General features: G+C 41.1%; 1 protein-coding gene across 3 annotated transcripts in view; it reads left to right on the forward strand.

Annotated features, from left to right (window-relative positions):
- Positions 1-16,394, forward strand: part of LOC130306681 (zinc finger protein 569-like) — a 37,811-nt gene extending 21,417 nt beyond the window's left edge. Inside the window, exon 4 of one of the 3 annotated variants that reach the window (XM_056552118.1) lies at positions 12,543-16,394. In XM_056552118.1, coding sequence (XP_056408093.1) covers positions 12,543-14,707 — 2,165 coding nt within the window. In that variant the 3' untranslated portion in view covers positions 14,708-16,394. The remainder of the gene's footprint in view (positions 1-12,542) is intronic. The other 2 variants (XM_056552116.1, XM_056552117.1) reach the window with 2 other exon arrangements.
- The last annotated feature ends 796 nt before the right edge of the window (positions 16,395-17,190 follow it).

Raw genomic sequence — 17,190 nt, forward strand, 5'->3', positions numbered from 1 at the left:
CATCTATATTGCACATAACTCCGTGGTACTATATTACCGTATTGCACATAATCCTATATTGCACGTGACTCTGTTACACTATATTGCAGTATTGCACCTCGCCCCATAGGAGGCGTGCCTATAATATTAATAGGAGACCCTAAATGGTCATATATGTGTGATAGGTATATACTAATCAGTATTGCACTTAGCCCTATAAAGCATATCTGTGTAATAAGTATATACTAATCAATATTGCACATGGTCCTATAAGAAAAACAATAAGTATATACTGAAAGTGCAATATATATATATATATAATAACTAGTGCTCAATTAAACATACATGAAAGATAGGAAAAACACATACAATTTGACTGATAACAACAATTCCAAACATAGGAGCTCATGATACAGTCCAATGCAAAGGATAGAGGTTCCTCCAGGATGTTCCCCCACGTAACACTCCGACGTGTTTCGCTCTGCTTCCTCTAGGAGTAATGAGGTGTGGGGCATACTGGGGTATATATACTACACTTAGGCCAATCACTAACCATATCGGGTGGCGCCAAAAATATGTGGCGCTTGCCATGTCACACTGCTCATGACCCTCCCATCGCCTTCTGCATTCGGCCGCCGAAACCGACGTCACGCGAGGGGTGAGGTCCCAGGAGCGCGAGCCAGGCGCATGCAAGCGCACAGCGTCCCTCGGCCATCTTGGTGACCGGTATAATTGCCAGTATCCTGCAATGAGCAAAAATCTATTAAAAAACATAATTAGAACCAAATATAAGTGTGTGTATGTGTAAAACGAATCCATATGTTACAAATATGTGTAAAGCTGATAAAATATGTGCGAAGTGAGGGAATAAGTGTGCAAAAATGGTGAATGTTGATAAGTGATAAAAAAGGGATTTATGTGTGAAACAAAATGTGTGATAACTAATATCTGCAACACATAATAAAAAACATATGTGCAATGTAAATAATACTGATAGTGACATGTGCAGTGCAAAGATCAAAAAAGAGAAAATATTTTGTGCAATTCAAACCAAAACAAAAGTGCGTCACGCCCAAATAGGGCCCCAATTCTATGATATATGTACACAAAATGTGTAATAATAATAATAAATCATAATTATATAATAATTGATATTTAATATACACACACAAGATAAAACTAAATATAATACACTACATGTGGACAATAAAAATTTAATAAATAAGGACATTTCATGCATAATGGATATAATCAAAACAAGAATAAGATATCATAGTAGAAATAAGAAAAAAAGCCACAAACTCCAGATGTTGATAGTTGATCCATCATGGTCCTGATCCAAATAATGGGACATTTAATAGATACAATGTACCTCCATAACTGAAAATAGACAAAAATAATTAGTAACAATATTCTAATCGCGATTGACCGTTCACCCCACAAGAAGTAGCCCCCCACATAAATACAATAAGAATAAAAATAAATAGAAACTGGAAGTGATGAATCTACAAGAAACATGAGAAACTAGTGTTCTCATTGAGTCCCGGAGGCGATGCAGTTTTTAATTTAACAATCCACTTACATTCTTTCTGTCCTAATGGACACATGATATCTCCTCCTCGAATTCCTAGGTATACACAGTCCATACCTCTAAACATCAGATTTTTCCATTGGCATCCATGTGAGACTCTAAAATGTCTATTCAAGAAAAACTTGGCACTCCAATTTATGATGCAATGAGTTTTATTTACACAGTCCCTAAATTAACGTTTCGGCCCTACCAGGACCTTCATCAGAATATTTCAGGACTGGTGCGGAGAGTAGAGGCAACACTACTATTAATCGCATTACACGGCTCTTGGACAACTTCTCTATTCTCCGCACCAGTCCTGTAATATTCTGATGAAGGTCCTGGTAGGGCCTAAACGTTAATTAATTTAAGGACTGTGGCTTGGCGCTTGCCGGAGATGGCTGCTTGATCAGAGAGCTCCGAGCACTGCCAGCAACTAAAGCGACTTACTGCCCGTTTTAAGAAAGATAATTGCGCCAAACCCACCTATTCCATCGCATGATGGCATCTAGAACTAGAAGGAGAGGAAAAGCGAACCCCAGACTCCGCAAACTCACAGACTTCTACCTCGCGGCTGACCCGGGGGATTTCCAAGATGGCGCGGCCCCGCGCTCTCCTGCTAGTGTGGACTCAACGGGCTCCCGGAGACATAAAGAAGCGCTACCCTCCTCCCAAGATGACAACCGGAGGAGTGCGTCTGCACCCCCGAGCCCATTACCTGATGTTCGGGAAGGTGGAAGCTCACCTCTCAGCTCCGGAGGACGCGGCCGTGGACTACACGGTACGGGGCTGCCGGCCTCTGCGCCTGCTTCACCACTCTCGGGCAGCCCTGCCAAGCAGAGACAGCGACTACATTCAGAGGACGAACAGCAAGGGGTGGAAGTGAGTGGAACTGATACTTTCATTGCTGACTGTCTGGCGAGTCATCCCTCCTCTAATGCCCCAGTTACTGAAGTGACTTTAAAGAACATGCTTATGGCTCTCCACCAGTCTATACATGTGGATGTTGCAACCATGCTGTCTCCAGTAAAAAGGGACCTAGTGGAGGTGCAATCCAGGGTTAATCATATCGAGAACAAAATGGGAGAGTTGGTGTCCTCGCATAATGAGCTGCTGGATGCACACTATGAGGTGGAAGACGAGATACAGCTAATGAGAGCAAAGATGGCGGACCTGGAAGACAGGTCCCGCCAGAACAATATTAAATTCCGGGGTGTACCTGAAAGTATACCACCTTCAGCATTGAAGAAGTTCTTGCAGGACTTCCACATAGCACTGAGATTGATATGGTGATTGACAGAGCTCATAGGGTCCCGAGACCCAAACACCTCGCGGAGGATGTACCAAGAGATGTATTGGCCCGGATTCACTACTTCCATATTAAGGAAGAGCTTATGGCGGCTACAAGGAAGCCTTTGGAGTTATCTGGAGACTTTAGCAAGATTTTATTGTTCACTGATTTGTCTGCAGCAACCCTTCAGCAACGGCGCACCTTAGCGCCCATTACTGCAGTGCTCCGGGATCATAAAATTTTGTATCGCTGGGGGTTCCCGGTTCGCCTCCTGATACAGAGAGATAACAGCATGCACGTGGTGCGCAACGTGGAGGAAGGTGCCAACCCTCTACAGCAGTGGAATTTACCGCAGCCGAGAGATCCTCTCACCACCAAGAAACCTCCTTCTAGAATTGCTGAGGAATGGAAAAGAGTTGGGGCTGCAACCTGAGGGCCTTTTGTTTAGTCGCAGTGCTGGCCTTTGGTCATAGGGCTGTTCTGGCTCAAGTGAACTATGCTCCCTGTCCAAGACGGTCTTATCTGTTTTTCTCAACAGGTGTTCCCGGTTTTTCCTTTTTTTTCTTTTGATGGCACATACTTGCCGTGGTTTTTTGTTATTTTTTGTTCTGTTCTAGGTGGACTGCTTCACTCCAGCATGGACCCTGAGATGTGTCTTTCTGTATGGTATTCCTTATGCTCTTCGTATCTAGCGTTAATGGGTATTTACTATGGTGATTTGTTTTTCATCCATTAATGTTAATGGGCTTAATAGCCCACAAAAGAGAAATTATTTGTGGAATGAAGCCAAGCAGTTAAAGAGTGATGTATTGTGTGCGCAGGAGACGCATTTAATTAAGAAAGATGCGCATAGACTGTGTAATAGGTTTTACCCTCACATATTTCAGGCACATGCTAACAGTAAAACTAGAGGGGTGATGATTGCTATTAAACATACTATTGCATTTCAGCTTAAAGAGGTAGTAACGGACTCGCAAGGTAGATATGTTATAGTAATAGGTTATTTCAATAATGTTCTCTACACATTGGCCTCAGTGTATGCCCCTAACAGGGGTCAGGAGAGGTTTCTACGCAAAGTACTATCTAGAATTGACAGACTTCGCCAAGGAAGAGTTATTCTCTGCGGAGACATTAATGCAGTGGTGGACAGGGAATGGGACTGCACTGGGGGGTCACATCTTAGGCCCTCTAATATAAAAGACGTATTATTGTCCTCAGACCTGCATGATGTGTGGAGGGCGCACCATTCCTCTGAAAAAGATTTTACTTTTCACTCAGCGGCCCATAATAGCTATGCTAGACTCGACATGTTTCTGGTGGACAGGAGTGTGTTGCTTGACGCTATGTCATCGTCCATAGACTTAATTAAGTGGTCTGATCATGCTGCTATTGCTCTGACCCTGAAAGAGAGTGATAGGCTCCCGCTAACATATTTGTGGAGGGCTAATCAATATATAATAAACCATCCGGCTTTCTCTAAAATAGTAGGCAGGGACCTGGAGGAGTACTTCCGGGTTCATGATAACTCGCAGACTAACATGTTCTCTGTGTGGAATGCCCACAAGGCATTTATACGAGGGACTTTCATCAAGCTAGGTGCCCAACTTAAGAAGACCCGAAGGGTAGAAATTAATAATTTGTTGGATGACATACATAGATGTGAGGTCCTTAATAAAACGTCCCCGTCTGAATTGCTGGCAAGTAGCCTTAAGGATCTGAGGCGCACTCTTAGAGAGCGATTATTTGTAGACTATGAAAGGAAAGCCAGGAAAATGAAAGTGACCTTTTATGCTTGCTCTGACAGGGCTGGGAAACTATTAGCGTCACGCATTAAAGCTAAACAGCTTAAATCCACTATTCCATTTCTATGGGATAGGGATAAAAAAGGGAAATTGGTAGACCCTAAAGCAATAGCAAATAGGTTTCAAAAATTCTATGCGTCTTTGTACAACTTGGCCTCGGATGGATCCACACCTCAGCCTTCTGACGATACTATTAATGCGTTTTTAACATCTGTTAACTTGCCAAAGCTTACGTCCACCCAAATTAATAGTCTAAATGAGCCCATCAGGTTGATGGAACTTGATAATGTGATACGTTCCCTCCCATCTGGTAAATCACCTGGACCAGATGGGCTTACCAACGAATACTTTAAGAAATTTGCCCCTATTCTGCGTGCTCCTATGTTATCTTTTTTTAGATTAGCGATAATGTCCGGGTCCTTTCCAGAAGAAAACCAGAGGGCTCTTATTGTGACTCTTCCCAAAGCTGGGAAGGAGCCGGACATCCCCCAAAACTTTAGGCCCATATCTTTGCTAAACTCTGATGCCAAGATATATGCCAAATTAATAGCAAAACATTTGGCTGTTATATTGCCTAGTCTAATCAACAAAGACCAAACAGGGTTTGTTGTAGGACGCCAGTCGTCTGATAACTCCCGGAGGGTACTTAATCTAATACAATATGCTAATCACTATAACTTGCCGGCTGTCATGGTAGCATTAGACGCCGAAAAGGCGTTCGATCGCCTTCACTGGGAATATGCGTTCGCAGTCCTGGGTAAACTAGGGTTTCAGGGCGATATAGTTAAGGCCATTAGAGCACTTTATTCACACCCTTCTGCCCAAGTCTTCACTAATGGGACCCTGTCTGACCCTTTTCGCCTGTCCAACGGGACCCGACAGGGGTGCCCTTTGTCCCCCTTACTTTTTATAATCTCTTTAGAACCGTTGGCACAGGCGATGAGGGAGGCAGATACCATAACTGGCATCAAGGTGGGACATGTAGACCATATAGTCTCATTATATGCGGACGATATCATCTTGTCCCTGTCCAATCCTGCGGTGTCCCTTCCGGCGCGCTGTCACTATTACATAAATTTGGTCTTACCTCTTATTATAAGCTGAATGAACTAAAATCCCAAGTCCTCCCTCTAAATTTACCCCCTCAGTTATTAAATGATTTAAAGCTCCATTATCCTCTGGACTGGCAACAACATCATATCAAATATTTAGGAATCTCCCTAACCTCCCATCCACGCTCCCTATACTTAACTAACTATGTCCCGTATTTCAAAGTCCTGGAGAGTGACTTACAATCCATTGGCAAAGCAGAAATCTCATGGCTAGGTAGAATAGCTGCATTTAAAATGTCGGTTCTCCCTAAGTTGCTATATCTATTCCGCACTCTACCCATCAAGCCTCCTCTATCCTTTTTCACCACGTTGCGCACTCTAATATCGTCTTTCATATGGGCCAATAAGAAGCCACGAACTCCGTATTGCGTGGCGACTAAACACAGGAAGATGGGAGGTTTAGGGATCCCTGACATACGCAGATACCATACAGCTACGATAATCTCCCTATTGAGACCAAGTTGGGAAAGGAGAACTGATGTTCACTGGGTACAAATTGAGTGCTTCTTGGCGTCTATACATGACCCCCGATGTATAATATTTTTACACGCCTGGCGAGTTCCCACCTCGCCCAGGACATCTTTGTTTACATCTGCAGCTCAACAATGTTACGCCTACGCACAACAGAATAGGACCGACACGTCATTTACTAGGAATAAAATGGCCCCATTCTCTATACTTTCCTTGGTGGTGGAAGATCTTGATGTGAGGAAATGGGTGGACAGGGGTATTCTTCGAGTGTCAGACCTATATGAGAATGACCAGTTGTTGCAATATTCAGATCTACAAGCTAAATTTGGCCTCCCTACTCAACTAATATTCCCATATCTACGTATTAAAAGCTTTTTAGTTGAAGCATGCCGCATTGTTCCGCCAATGAGCCTTAGTTTGGTGGAATATTTCTCTAAACAACTTAAAGGGCTCAAACCCTTGTATGAGGACTTGTCCTCTAATGGCCCACTGGAGAAGACACCGTATATGAGGGCGTGGGATTTGGAGTTGAACCTGGAACTGCCTGTTGAGAAGTGGAATGGGGCATTTAAACTGGTCCAAAAGTCCTTAAAAGCTGTCTCCCATCTAGAAGCAGTAGTCAAAACGCACCTTAGGTGGTACTACACCCCTGCTAGACTCCATGTTATGTACCCCTTGAGCTCAGATAGGTGTTGGAGAGATTGTTCTCAGAGAGGCACTCTATTGCATGTGTTATGGGCGTGCCCGAAACTTGCCCAATACTGGAAAGAGGTAGGGAGTTTGTTGAGTGATGTACTAGGGGAACCTGTCCAACTTACCCCTCAGACAGTTTTATTACTAATTGACATGCACGACTTCCCTCCCTTTGTGAGAGTCCTTTTCTGTAAAATTCTGGTTTTGGCAAAGATCTTAATTACTCGTAACTGGAGAAACACAGCCCCCCCCAGGGTGGAAGATCTTGTGACTATGATTAAGCATGTCTGCACATTGGAGGAGGTCTGGGCGACAGGACAGGATAATTTTCCTGTTCATAGGGTGACATGGGAAGCGTGGACTGTCTTTACATCTAGGGGTGGGCCAGCGTAAACCATCACGGCTCTACCAGTAGGATTGTTGGTCTCTTCATCTCTGCCCCCCCTCCCTCCTCCCCTTATCGGGGTAGGGGAAGATACTGACTGGCAGATAGAGGGGTGTTGACTGTCCGGGGGATTTCAACAGAGGGAGTAGGGGATTAAATGGGGACACTCAATGCTTCACTGCTATATAGTGCTTAGAGTTTGGGAAGACCAGAATGGTATTCGACTGTAGCCACAGAATCAAGCCACATCTATAATGTAACGGGTTTACAGACAAGCTTTTCCACTACTTGTCTGATATATTTGAACACCACCTTTATTGTTACTAGTTCTGTTGTGTTTCTTTTATTGGCTTACTTGATCAGGTGTTTCGAGGAGCAGCCACTCCCTCCGTGGTTGGGCAGACGTGTCAAACCGAGTGTCTGCTGACATCGAAGCGGGAGGTAGTGGTGGAATGCAGCCTTCCTGACTTTTTGGTCACTGGCTTTTCTTTAATCTGTATTAAGCTGTGTATTTTATATTTAATGTATTGCATTATGTCATACAATGCTCCTTATTGTTATGTACAAAATCCAATAAAAACCTTTGAAACGTAATTTAAGGACTGTGTAAATAAAACTCATTGCATCATAAATTGGAGTGCCAAGTTTTTCTTAAGTATAAATGGATTGGGATTCCTACTTGAGCACCAGTCGTGAGGGAGTGACATATTTACTTCGCACTCTACAATGTCTAGGCATGGGTTTCAATTTCGATATTCCTTCTGTATCAGTAAGTTGAACTCTTTGTGCTGCTTTGATGTCCCGAATATGTTCCTGGGCTCGAACTCTCAATTCTCTCGAGGTCATCCCGATGTAAATTAGCCCACATAAGCAAGTGGCATAGTACACAATTCCCGTAGTTTTGCAATTAATGTGATGAACAGTTTTATATTCATTTTTGCCGGTGGAGTCAGTGAAGACATCTGTCTGAAGCATTTGGGGACACATTGAGCAGTTACCACAAGGTGCAGAGCCCCATTTGGGGCCTTTTGAGGAGAAGATAACATTTTAGCGAGGTGAAAGGTAATGGCTTTAGACAAATATGTCTCTGAGGGATTTGTTAGGCCTTGCTGTAACTAAAGGCTGAATTGGCAAAAATCTCCTTAATTCATGATCTTGTTTCAAAATGGGCCAACATTTTTTCATAGAGTCCATCATATCATACCAGCCCGTGTGATAGTCCGTGATCATTCTGACCTTTGATGTTTCTTTCTTGTATTTCTTTTTCGGTATTAACAACTGTGACCGTTGTTGTTGTCTTGCTCTCACATATCCTGTGGGCACCACTTTTGTAGTATATCCTTGTTGTAATAATCTCTTCTTGCCTCTCAAATTCTTCCTCCTCATTACATATCCTTTGAGCTCTGAGAAACTGTCCATATGGGATGGCTCTGATAGTATGGGGTGGATGACATGATTTCGCATGTAGGACCGAATTCACACCTAGTATCTTTTCTATGTATTGTAGTATGCAAACTCCCATCTTGATTAGAGGTACAAAGGAAAGAAAAAGATAGGAGGACAGTGCCTCGTGTAATTCCGACTGGTTTCTTAGTCCTTAGGTGGACAAGTAGTCTGCTCACCTGGGGTGAACCTTGGGTTCATGCACGTAACCCCTCCATGTTGGGATACTAAAATGGACTGTCCGGAGCTGCAGCTTGCAGGTTGTGGCCGATGTCCTCTCTGGGGTCGGCAGGAATCTGGAACAGGATACGTGAAGAAAAAAGGAACCCTTTTTCGCCAGCGCTGCTCGGACTGATGATTGAAGAGTAGGACCAAATGTATGCTATAACAATCTTTTATTGAAACACATACATCTGGGGGTTTCTAGGACAAGACTCGTTTCGGGAGCGAGCCCTCACTTTCTCAATTGTGGACGTATGCAGTCCCTAAGATCAAGAAAATCAATATGATCCCACTGATAATGTGTGTTAATTTTATATTTAGTTTATTGGAATTTAATTTTTGCAAGAAGGTAAGTAAAGATTGGTCTGTACCTTGCCATATAAACAGGATATCGTCGATGAAACGCATCCAAGTGATCAGTTGTCCATCTTCGGAGGTGTCATAGGGGAGTATGTTTTCTTGTTCCCAATGACCAAGGAAAAGATTTGCATAAGAAGGAGCGCATTTCGCACCCATTGCCACACCTCTTTTTTGAAGAAAGAACCGGTCCTTGAAAGTAAAAGTTTTTTTTAGAATGTACAAACTCCAGTAAGTCCAGCAACAGCTCCAAGAGCTGGGGGTCCAAACCCCTCATCTGCACAAAATAACGGCTAGAAATCAAACCATGTGTGTGATCTATACATGTATAAAGAGACTCCACATCACACGTCTCTAAATACATATTATTTTCCAACACAATACCTTCCAATCTCTGCAATATCTCAGTGGAGTCCCTAATGTAAGACGGCAAATCACAAACACATTGTAATCCAAGAATTGACACACTGGTTCACACAGGCCACCCTTTCCCGAGACTATGGGTCTCCCTGGGGGGTCTCGAAGATTTTTATTAACCTTTTGGTAAAAGGTATAATGTGGGAACTACCGGGAACTGGGCCTTCAGACCATCCCAAATTTTTTTGTTTTATAATATTTTTTTCAAAAGCCTGATCAAGAATATCAAACAATTGTGCGTGAAATGATGGGAGGGGGTTGCCACTCAGATAACAATTAGAATCATTTGGTTGACGAAAAGCTTCAGCTTCATACTTTTCTATTGGCCATAATACGAAATTCCCCCCTTTGTCTGCAGGTTTGAAGACTATCCCCTTCATCTTTTCTTCATCTATCCCCTAATGCTTTTCTTTGACCTTTAGTCAAGTTGTCATGTCGTTTTTGTTGAGATATTAGCTCAAATTCTTTGATGTTAGTAGGAAACTTACCCTCACTAGGTTCTTCCTGTTCCAAGAGCAAGGCTTCTAACGTACGGAGTGCTTCCAATTCCTCTTCGGCTGTGAATATTTGGGAGAAAGGAGTTTTAGAAAAATGTTTTTTAAGCAGAATTATTCTTCAAATAGAATTAAGTCTTTAACCATCGTTAAATAGTCTGGCCCCATAGCTGGGCAAAATGTAAAGCCCATTGAGAGGACTTTTTCTTGATCAGGTGTTAATACCTGTATAGATAAATGAATTACCTTTGTCTTGCGTCTGGTGCATTTCCAAATTCTGCTTCCTCTTAGTGGCGCCTCTCATCTCACATCTATTCCAATAACCACTGATGTTGCTAGTTGATTGATGTGAGTTTCGTGATGTTTCACTACTTATGGGAGATATTGAAGATATAGGTGGAATATATATATAGATATAGATGTATAGTGCTCTATATGTAGAAATGATTTCCAATTATCAGTTGTCATGCTTTAACACATACATAGATTTATTCATATAAGGATAGTGTATGAGCAGTCCTCATCTTTCAGTGCTGCTCAGGATGTTCCCCCGTCTATTATTTTAACATTGTCTGGTGTGCCATTTTGTGTTTTTTTTTTTACTGGGGAGGGAGGGATTGCCAATCATGTTATTCATTATGCATATTCTTCTCTAATAAAGTGTAATTTTTTGATAATTATACCTTGTATTGTATTATATTTATTTGATACAGGTTATAGGGCAAATACTTTGTAGGTTTATATAGAAATCTTAGTAAGAAGTGCATTTTCAATGTTAAGGTTGGAAAAAAGAACATTTTGCTGGTTCTCTCATAACTTCTCCCGATTTGTTAAACTGTGGACTTAGGTTTAAGCAGCAGCAGTCAGTCACCTGCGACTAAAACTCCTCTGTGAAATTGAGACCACACAGGGGGGAGATTCCCTGTCGCTAAGGGCTAGTCCTACAGCGTCGACAGAAACCATATCCCAGGCTCCCACAAAACTGCCCAAAGGACACAGATTAGCTACAGTTTCATAAAGAAATCAGCAGAGTTACCATGTTCTTGTGGAGATTAAGCTCCTAATTTGGACAGTTCTGGGTTGCCCTGGACAGCCGGGTGTCGGTCCATCAGACTTGGCTCTTCCCTCGAGTGTGGTCCAGGGATCAGATTCCACTTATGACACCAAATGTCAAGGATGGCTGCTGGTTTAGGCCTTAAAATGTGAGTGACTGCCGCTGTATACTGCTGAGTGTCGACACAAGAAATAAACACCAGACAAAATGTTGGTATATATCGCCGCAGCATACTGGCTAGGGAGCTGTCCCAAGGAGTTCTGTTTATTACACAGAAGTACATTGGTTTTTACATTTGACAAAAAGGGGAGGTTAATTATCACGTCAAAATCATCATGTTATATTTTGATTGGTTATTTGAATATTGCATCTGCATATATTAGCATATTAAGCATTGGTTTCTTTCTTGGCCGTAGTTCACTGATGTTGCCATCCCCCTATTAAACCAGAAAATTCCGGATATATATCTGTCCTCCTGCACAGTCTATATCTCTTAAATTATTTTGTCTTCCAATTGCCATCCTCTTCTTATCTCACTTCTTCTGGCCTCATCCCAAGGTCTTCATCTTAGTTACAACCAAATATCAAGCTGATATATAGGTTAAGGGTAGGTAACAAATATCTTTTTCCAGCATTAGCAATGACATATAGGTATTAATATATTGATCAGTCAGAATCATTATAATCAATTTCAGCAGAAGATGGGGTGTGTGGGGCCCCCATAGTTATATAGAGAGAAGCTGCAGGAAGCAGAAGATGGGGTGTGCGGGGCCCCCATAGTTATATATAGAGGAGCTGCAGGAAGCAGAAGATGGTGTGTGCGGGGCCCCCATAGTTATATATAGAGGAGCTGCAGGAAGCAGAAGATGGTGTGTGCGGGGCCCCCATAGTTATATATAGAGGAGCTGCAGGAAGCAGAAGATGGGGTGTGCGGGGCCCCCATAGTTATATATAGAGGAGCTGCAGGAAGCAGAAGAGGGTGTGTGCGGGGCCCCCATAGTTATATATAGAGAAGCTGCAGGAAGCAGAAGATGGGGTGTGCGGGGCCCCTATTCACTACACATGCTGCGGAGGGCCACAGTTACATATATATATATTGATAATTGCTCTGTATATGTGAACGCCAATTATGAAAACATTAGACGACTCTTTTCTATATAATTTATTGTCCATTAGATGTTTTAGCCGATTACTTTACATTAATGTCTATGTGTAATTGTATCTTCTATAAATCTCCATGATTATCCTACAGGAAATCCCAGTAATGAGGGAAACGTCATGTTATCTGTGAGTGATAAAGAAGATGATGGAGAGATCATGGAGCGCTCCTCAGGAGAAGATGGAGAGATCATGAAGCGCTCCTCAGGAGAAGATGGAGAGATCATGGAGCGCTCCTCAGGAGAAGATGGAGAGATCATGGAGCGCTCCCCAGGAGAAGATGGAGAGATCATGGAGCGCTTCTCAGGAGAAGATGGAGCGATCATGGAGCGCTCCTCTGGACAAGATGGAGAGATCATGGAGCGCTCCTCAGGAGAAGATGGAGAGATCCTGGAGCGCTCCTCAGCAGAAGATGGAGAGATCATGGAGCGCTTCTCAGGAGAAGATGGAGAGATCATGGAGCGCTCCTCAGGAGAAGATGGAGGGATCATGGAGCGTTCCTCAGGAGAAGATGGAGAGATCATGGAGCGCTCCTCAGGAGAAAACCTCCTTACCCCTAATGTCCATCCAGATCTATCTTATAATAATCCCCCTGATCATGGGGAACCTTCTCCTGACCGACCACACATTGTCACCACAAGGACAGAGAAGAGAGGGAGGAAAAGGAAGCCGTGTGTTTGTTCAGAATGTGGGCAATTCTGTTTCTCGCAATCACAGCTTGTTATACATGAGAGAATTCACACAGGAGAGAAGCCATATTCATGTTCAGAATGTGGAAAATGTTTTAAAAGTAAACCAGAGCTTCTTAAACATGAGAGAATTCACACAGAAGAGAAGCCATATTCATGTTCAGAATGTGGCAAATGTTCCACAAGTAAAGCAGATCTTGTTAAACATATGAGAACTCACACAGGAGAGAAGCCGTACCCATGTTTAGAATGTGGGAAATGCTTTATAGGTAAATCAGAGCTTGCCAAACATAAGAGAGTTCACACAGGTGAAAAGCCATATTCATGTTCAGAATGTGGGAAATGTTTTTCTCAAAAATCACGTGTTGCTGTACATGAGAGAATTCACACAGGAGAGAGGCCGTATCCATGCGCAGAATGTGGGAAATGTTTTCCAGCCAAATCATACCTTGTTATACATCAGAAAATTCACACAGGAGAGAATGCATATCCATGTTCAGAATGTGGGAAATGTTTTTCACAAAAATCATATCTTGTTATACATAAGAGAATTCACACAGGAGAGAAGTTATATTCATGTTCAGATTGTGGGAAACGTTTTACAAATAAATCAGATCTTGTTATACATGAGAGAATTCACACAGGACAGAAGCCATATCCATGTTCAGAATGTGAGAAATGCTTTAGAAGTAAATTCCAGCTTGTTACACATCAGAGAATTCACACAGGAGAAAAGCCATATTCATGTTCAGAATGTGGGAAATGTTTTACGCTCAAACAACAGCTTATTACACATCAGAGAATTCACACAGGACATAAGCCATATTCATGTTCAGAATGTGGAAAATGTTTTACATGTAAATCAGCTCTTGTAAGACATGAGAGAGTTCACACAGGAGAGAAGCCATATTCATGTTCAGAATGTGGGAAATGCTTTGCACAAAAAGCACTGCTTGTTACACATGTGAGAAGTCACACAGGTGAGAAGTCATATGCATGCTCAGAATGTGGGAAATGTTTTAGATATAAATCAGGACTTGTTACACATGTGAGAAATCATACAGGAGAGAAGCCATTTTCATGTTCAGAATGTGGGAAATGCTTTACACAAAAAGCACTGCTTGTTAAACATTTAAGAAATCACACAGGAGAGAAACCATATTCATGTTTAGAATGTGGGAAATGCTTTACACAAAAAGCACAGCTTGTGTCACATGTGAGAAGTCACACAGGAGAGATGCCATATTCATGCTCAGAATGTAGGAAATCATTTACATATAAATCAGCTCTTGTTACACATGAGAAAAGTCACACAGGAGTGAAGCCACATTCATGTTCAGAATGTGGGAAATGTTTTATAACTAACTCAGATCTTGCTCGACACAAGAGAATTCACACAGGAGAGAAGTCATATGCATGCTCAGAATGTGGGAAATGTTTTACAAATAAATCAGATCTTATTAGACACCAGAGAATTCACACACGAGAGAAGTCATATTCATGTTCAGAATGTGGGAAATGTTTTATAAATAAATCACATCTCGTTAAACATGGGAGAAGTCACACATGAGAGAAGTGATATTCATGTTCAGAGTGTGATAAATGTTTTATATATCAATCAGCTCTTTCTAGACATAAGAGAATTCACACAAGGGAGAAGTCTCATCAGTCAAACCTCCCAGTGAGTTGTTGAAGGTGAAAGGATTTATAGGGAGATGGTCCTTAATAGAAATGACATGTGACCTAAGTCCTGTAGAACAGTATCCATGGCTTTGTTACTGGATATCTATACACACACCTTTTATTGGTGAATGTAGGAAATCTCTCAGAGCTCACACACATTATTAAAAAGGGAATCTTGTATTAACCCTTCTGACCCCTCCTTATCTTCTCACGTCAGATCATTGGATACACCCAGACTTTTATTTCCTCCTTCAAAAGTTATTGGAGTAAAATCAGGTCAGATTCGCCACTTCTTAAAGATAAAAACATTCAGTTTTTCTTTTAATTTCTTTTAATTTTCCAGATATACATACAAACATCATTATTAACATGTACATATGTAATTACACTAATCCTTATACATATCTATACCCTCACCTCACTGAGAGAGAACACCCAGCAGAACCTTTATACCCATTTCTCCTATAATACCTCCGCTTTTTTCCCCCATCATGGACAGTCCGGACATCAATGAAGAAGATTAAACCCCTCTCATTCCCCATTCTTCCCTTTGTTGGTCTTAGTCTTGCAATAAAGCTTTGGGCCTGTGAGTTCCCCTCCCCATCCCCTGTTTTCCCAACCCCCTTCCCCTATCACAATCCACTATGCCTTGTTGTTTGACATTGTTATTTTTTTTATAACATTTTTATACTGTATACAGGAATGTTAGTGTAGCATGTGGTATGATGTATAATGTAGAGAACCTGTGCTGTATATTGTACTATCATGTATATAATGTGTGCAGGAATGTTAGTGTAGCATGTGGTATGATGTATAATGTAGAGAACATGTGCTTTATATTGTGCTGTCATGTATATAATGTGTGCAGGAATGTTAGTGTAGCATGTGGTATGATGTATAGTGTAGGGAACCTGTGCTGTATATTGTACTATCATGTATATAATGTATGCAGGAATGTTAGTGTAGCATGTGGTATGATGTATAGTGTAGGGAACCTGTGCTGTATAATGTACTGTCATGTATATAATGTATGCAGGAATGTTAGTGTAGCATGTGGTATGATGTATAGTGTAGGGAACCTGTGCTGTATAATGTACTGTCATGTATATAATGTATGCAGGAATGTTAGTGTAGTATGTGGTATGATGTATAGTGTAGGGAACCTGTGCTGTATAATGTACTGTCATGTATATAATGTATGCAGGAATGTTAGTGTAGCATGTGGTATGATGTATAGTGTAGGGAACCTGTGCTGTATATTGTATTGTCATGTATATGATTTATGCAGGAATGTTAGTGTAGTATGTGGTATGATGTATAGTGTAGAGAACCTGTGCTGTTTATTATACTGTCATGTATATAATGTATACAGGAATGTTAGTGTAGCATGTGGTATGATATATAGTGTAGAGAACCTGTGCTGTTTATTATACTGTTATGTATATAATGTATGCTGGAGTGTTAGTGTAGAATGTGGTATGATATATAGTGTAGAGAACCTGTGCTGTTTATTATACTGTTATGTATATAATGTATGCAGGAATGTTAGTGTAGCATGTGGTATGGTGTATAATATAGAAAACCTGTGCTGTATATTGCTAATAAAGTTATTTTTAATAAAAAATACCTCAGCTTTTATTTCGCGTTCATATTAATTTTCTCACAAAGTATTCGTACTGTGTTATCTTACCCACTAAACACTAAATCCATTCATCTATCCTGGGTACAGACCCTCCCCCAGCCATGAGCAGTCTCCCAAAAAATATGAATTTTATTACAAGATTGAGGCTCATATTATGCAATAGTTTTCTTTTACTTAACTCCCAGCAGCTAAATAGTTAATATAATAGTAATAAAAAAAACTTTGCTGATTGGTTATCCAGTTTATGTATAAGCATGCTAGGTTTCATCTCGTAAAGAGTCCGTAAGATATAATATGCTGTCTCTTGAGACTCCACCTCCTGCTCCTGGATCATTCATTACTGATCATTCATTGGTTCTTCTTAATTTTTATTTATTATTTGCTATTTATTTCTTTAATATTTATTCTTAATATTTACTATTAATCTCTTTAATATTTATTGTCATTGTTTTTTGTCTATTTTTTGTTTTTTCCATTTTCCTCTGTGTATATATATATATATTCCTATTTCTTCTTTTCTCTGCAGATACAAATCATAAAATGTTGCAGAATCTTGTAATAACCTTTATTATTGGACTAACAGCATTTTGTAGAGAAGTTTCAGGATTCCTCCCTTTATCAAGTCCAAAGCAAATCTAATCTCACAAGGAGAAGATACAGGTTACATCTCACAGATATTCAGGGGTTAAGACAACAAATCTGCACCAAGATGGAAGCCGCCACAACAA

This window comes from Hyla sarda, unplaced genomic scaffold (genome assembly GCF_029499605.1).
Source record: "Hyla sarda isolate aHylSar1 unplaced genomic scaffold, aHylSar1.hap1 scaffold_1387, whole genome shotgun sequence".
Lineage (NCBI taxonomy): Eukaryota > Metazoa > Chordata > Amphibia > Anura > Hylidae > Hyla > Hyla sarda.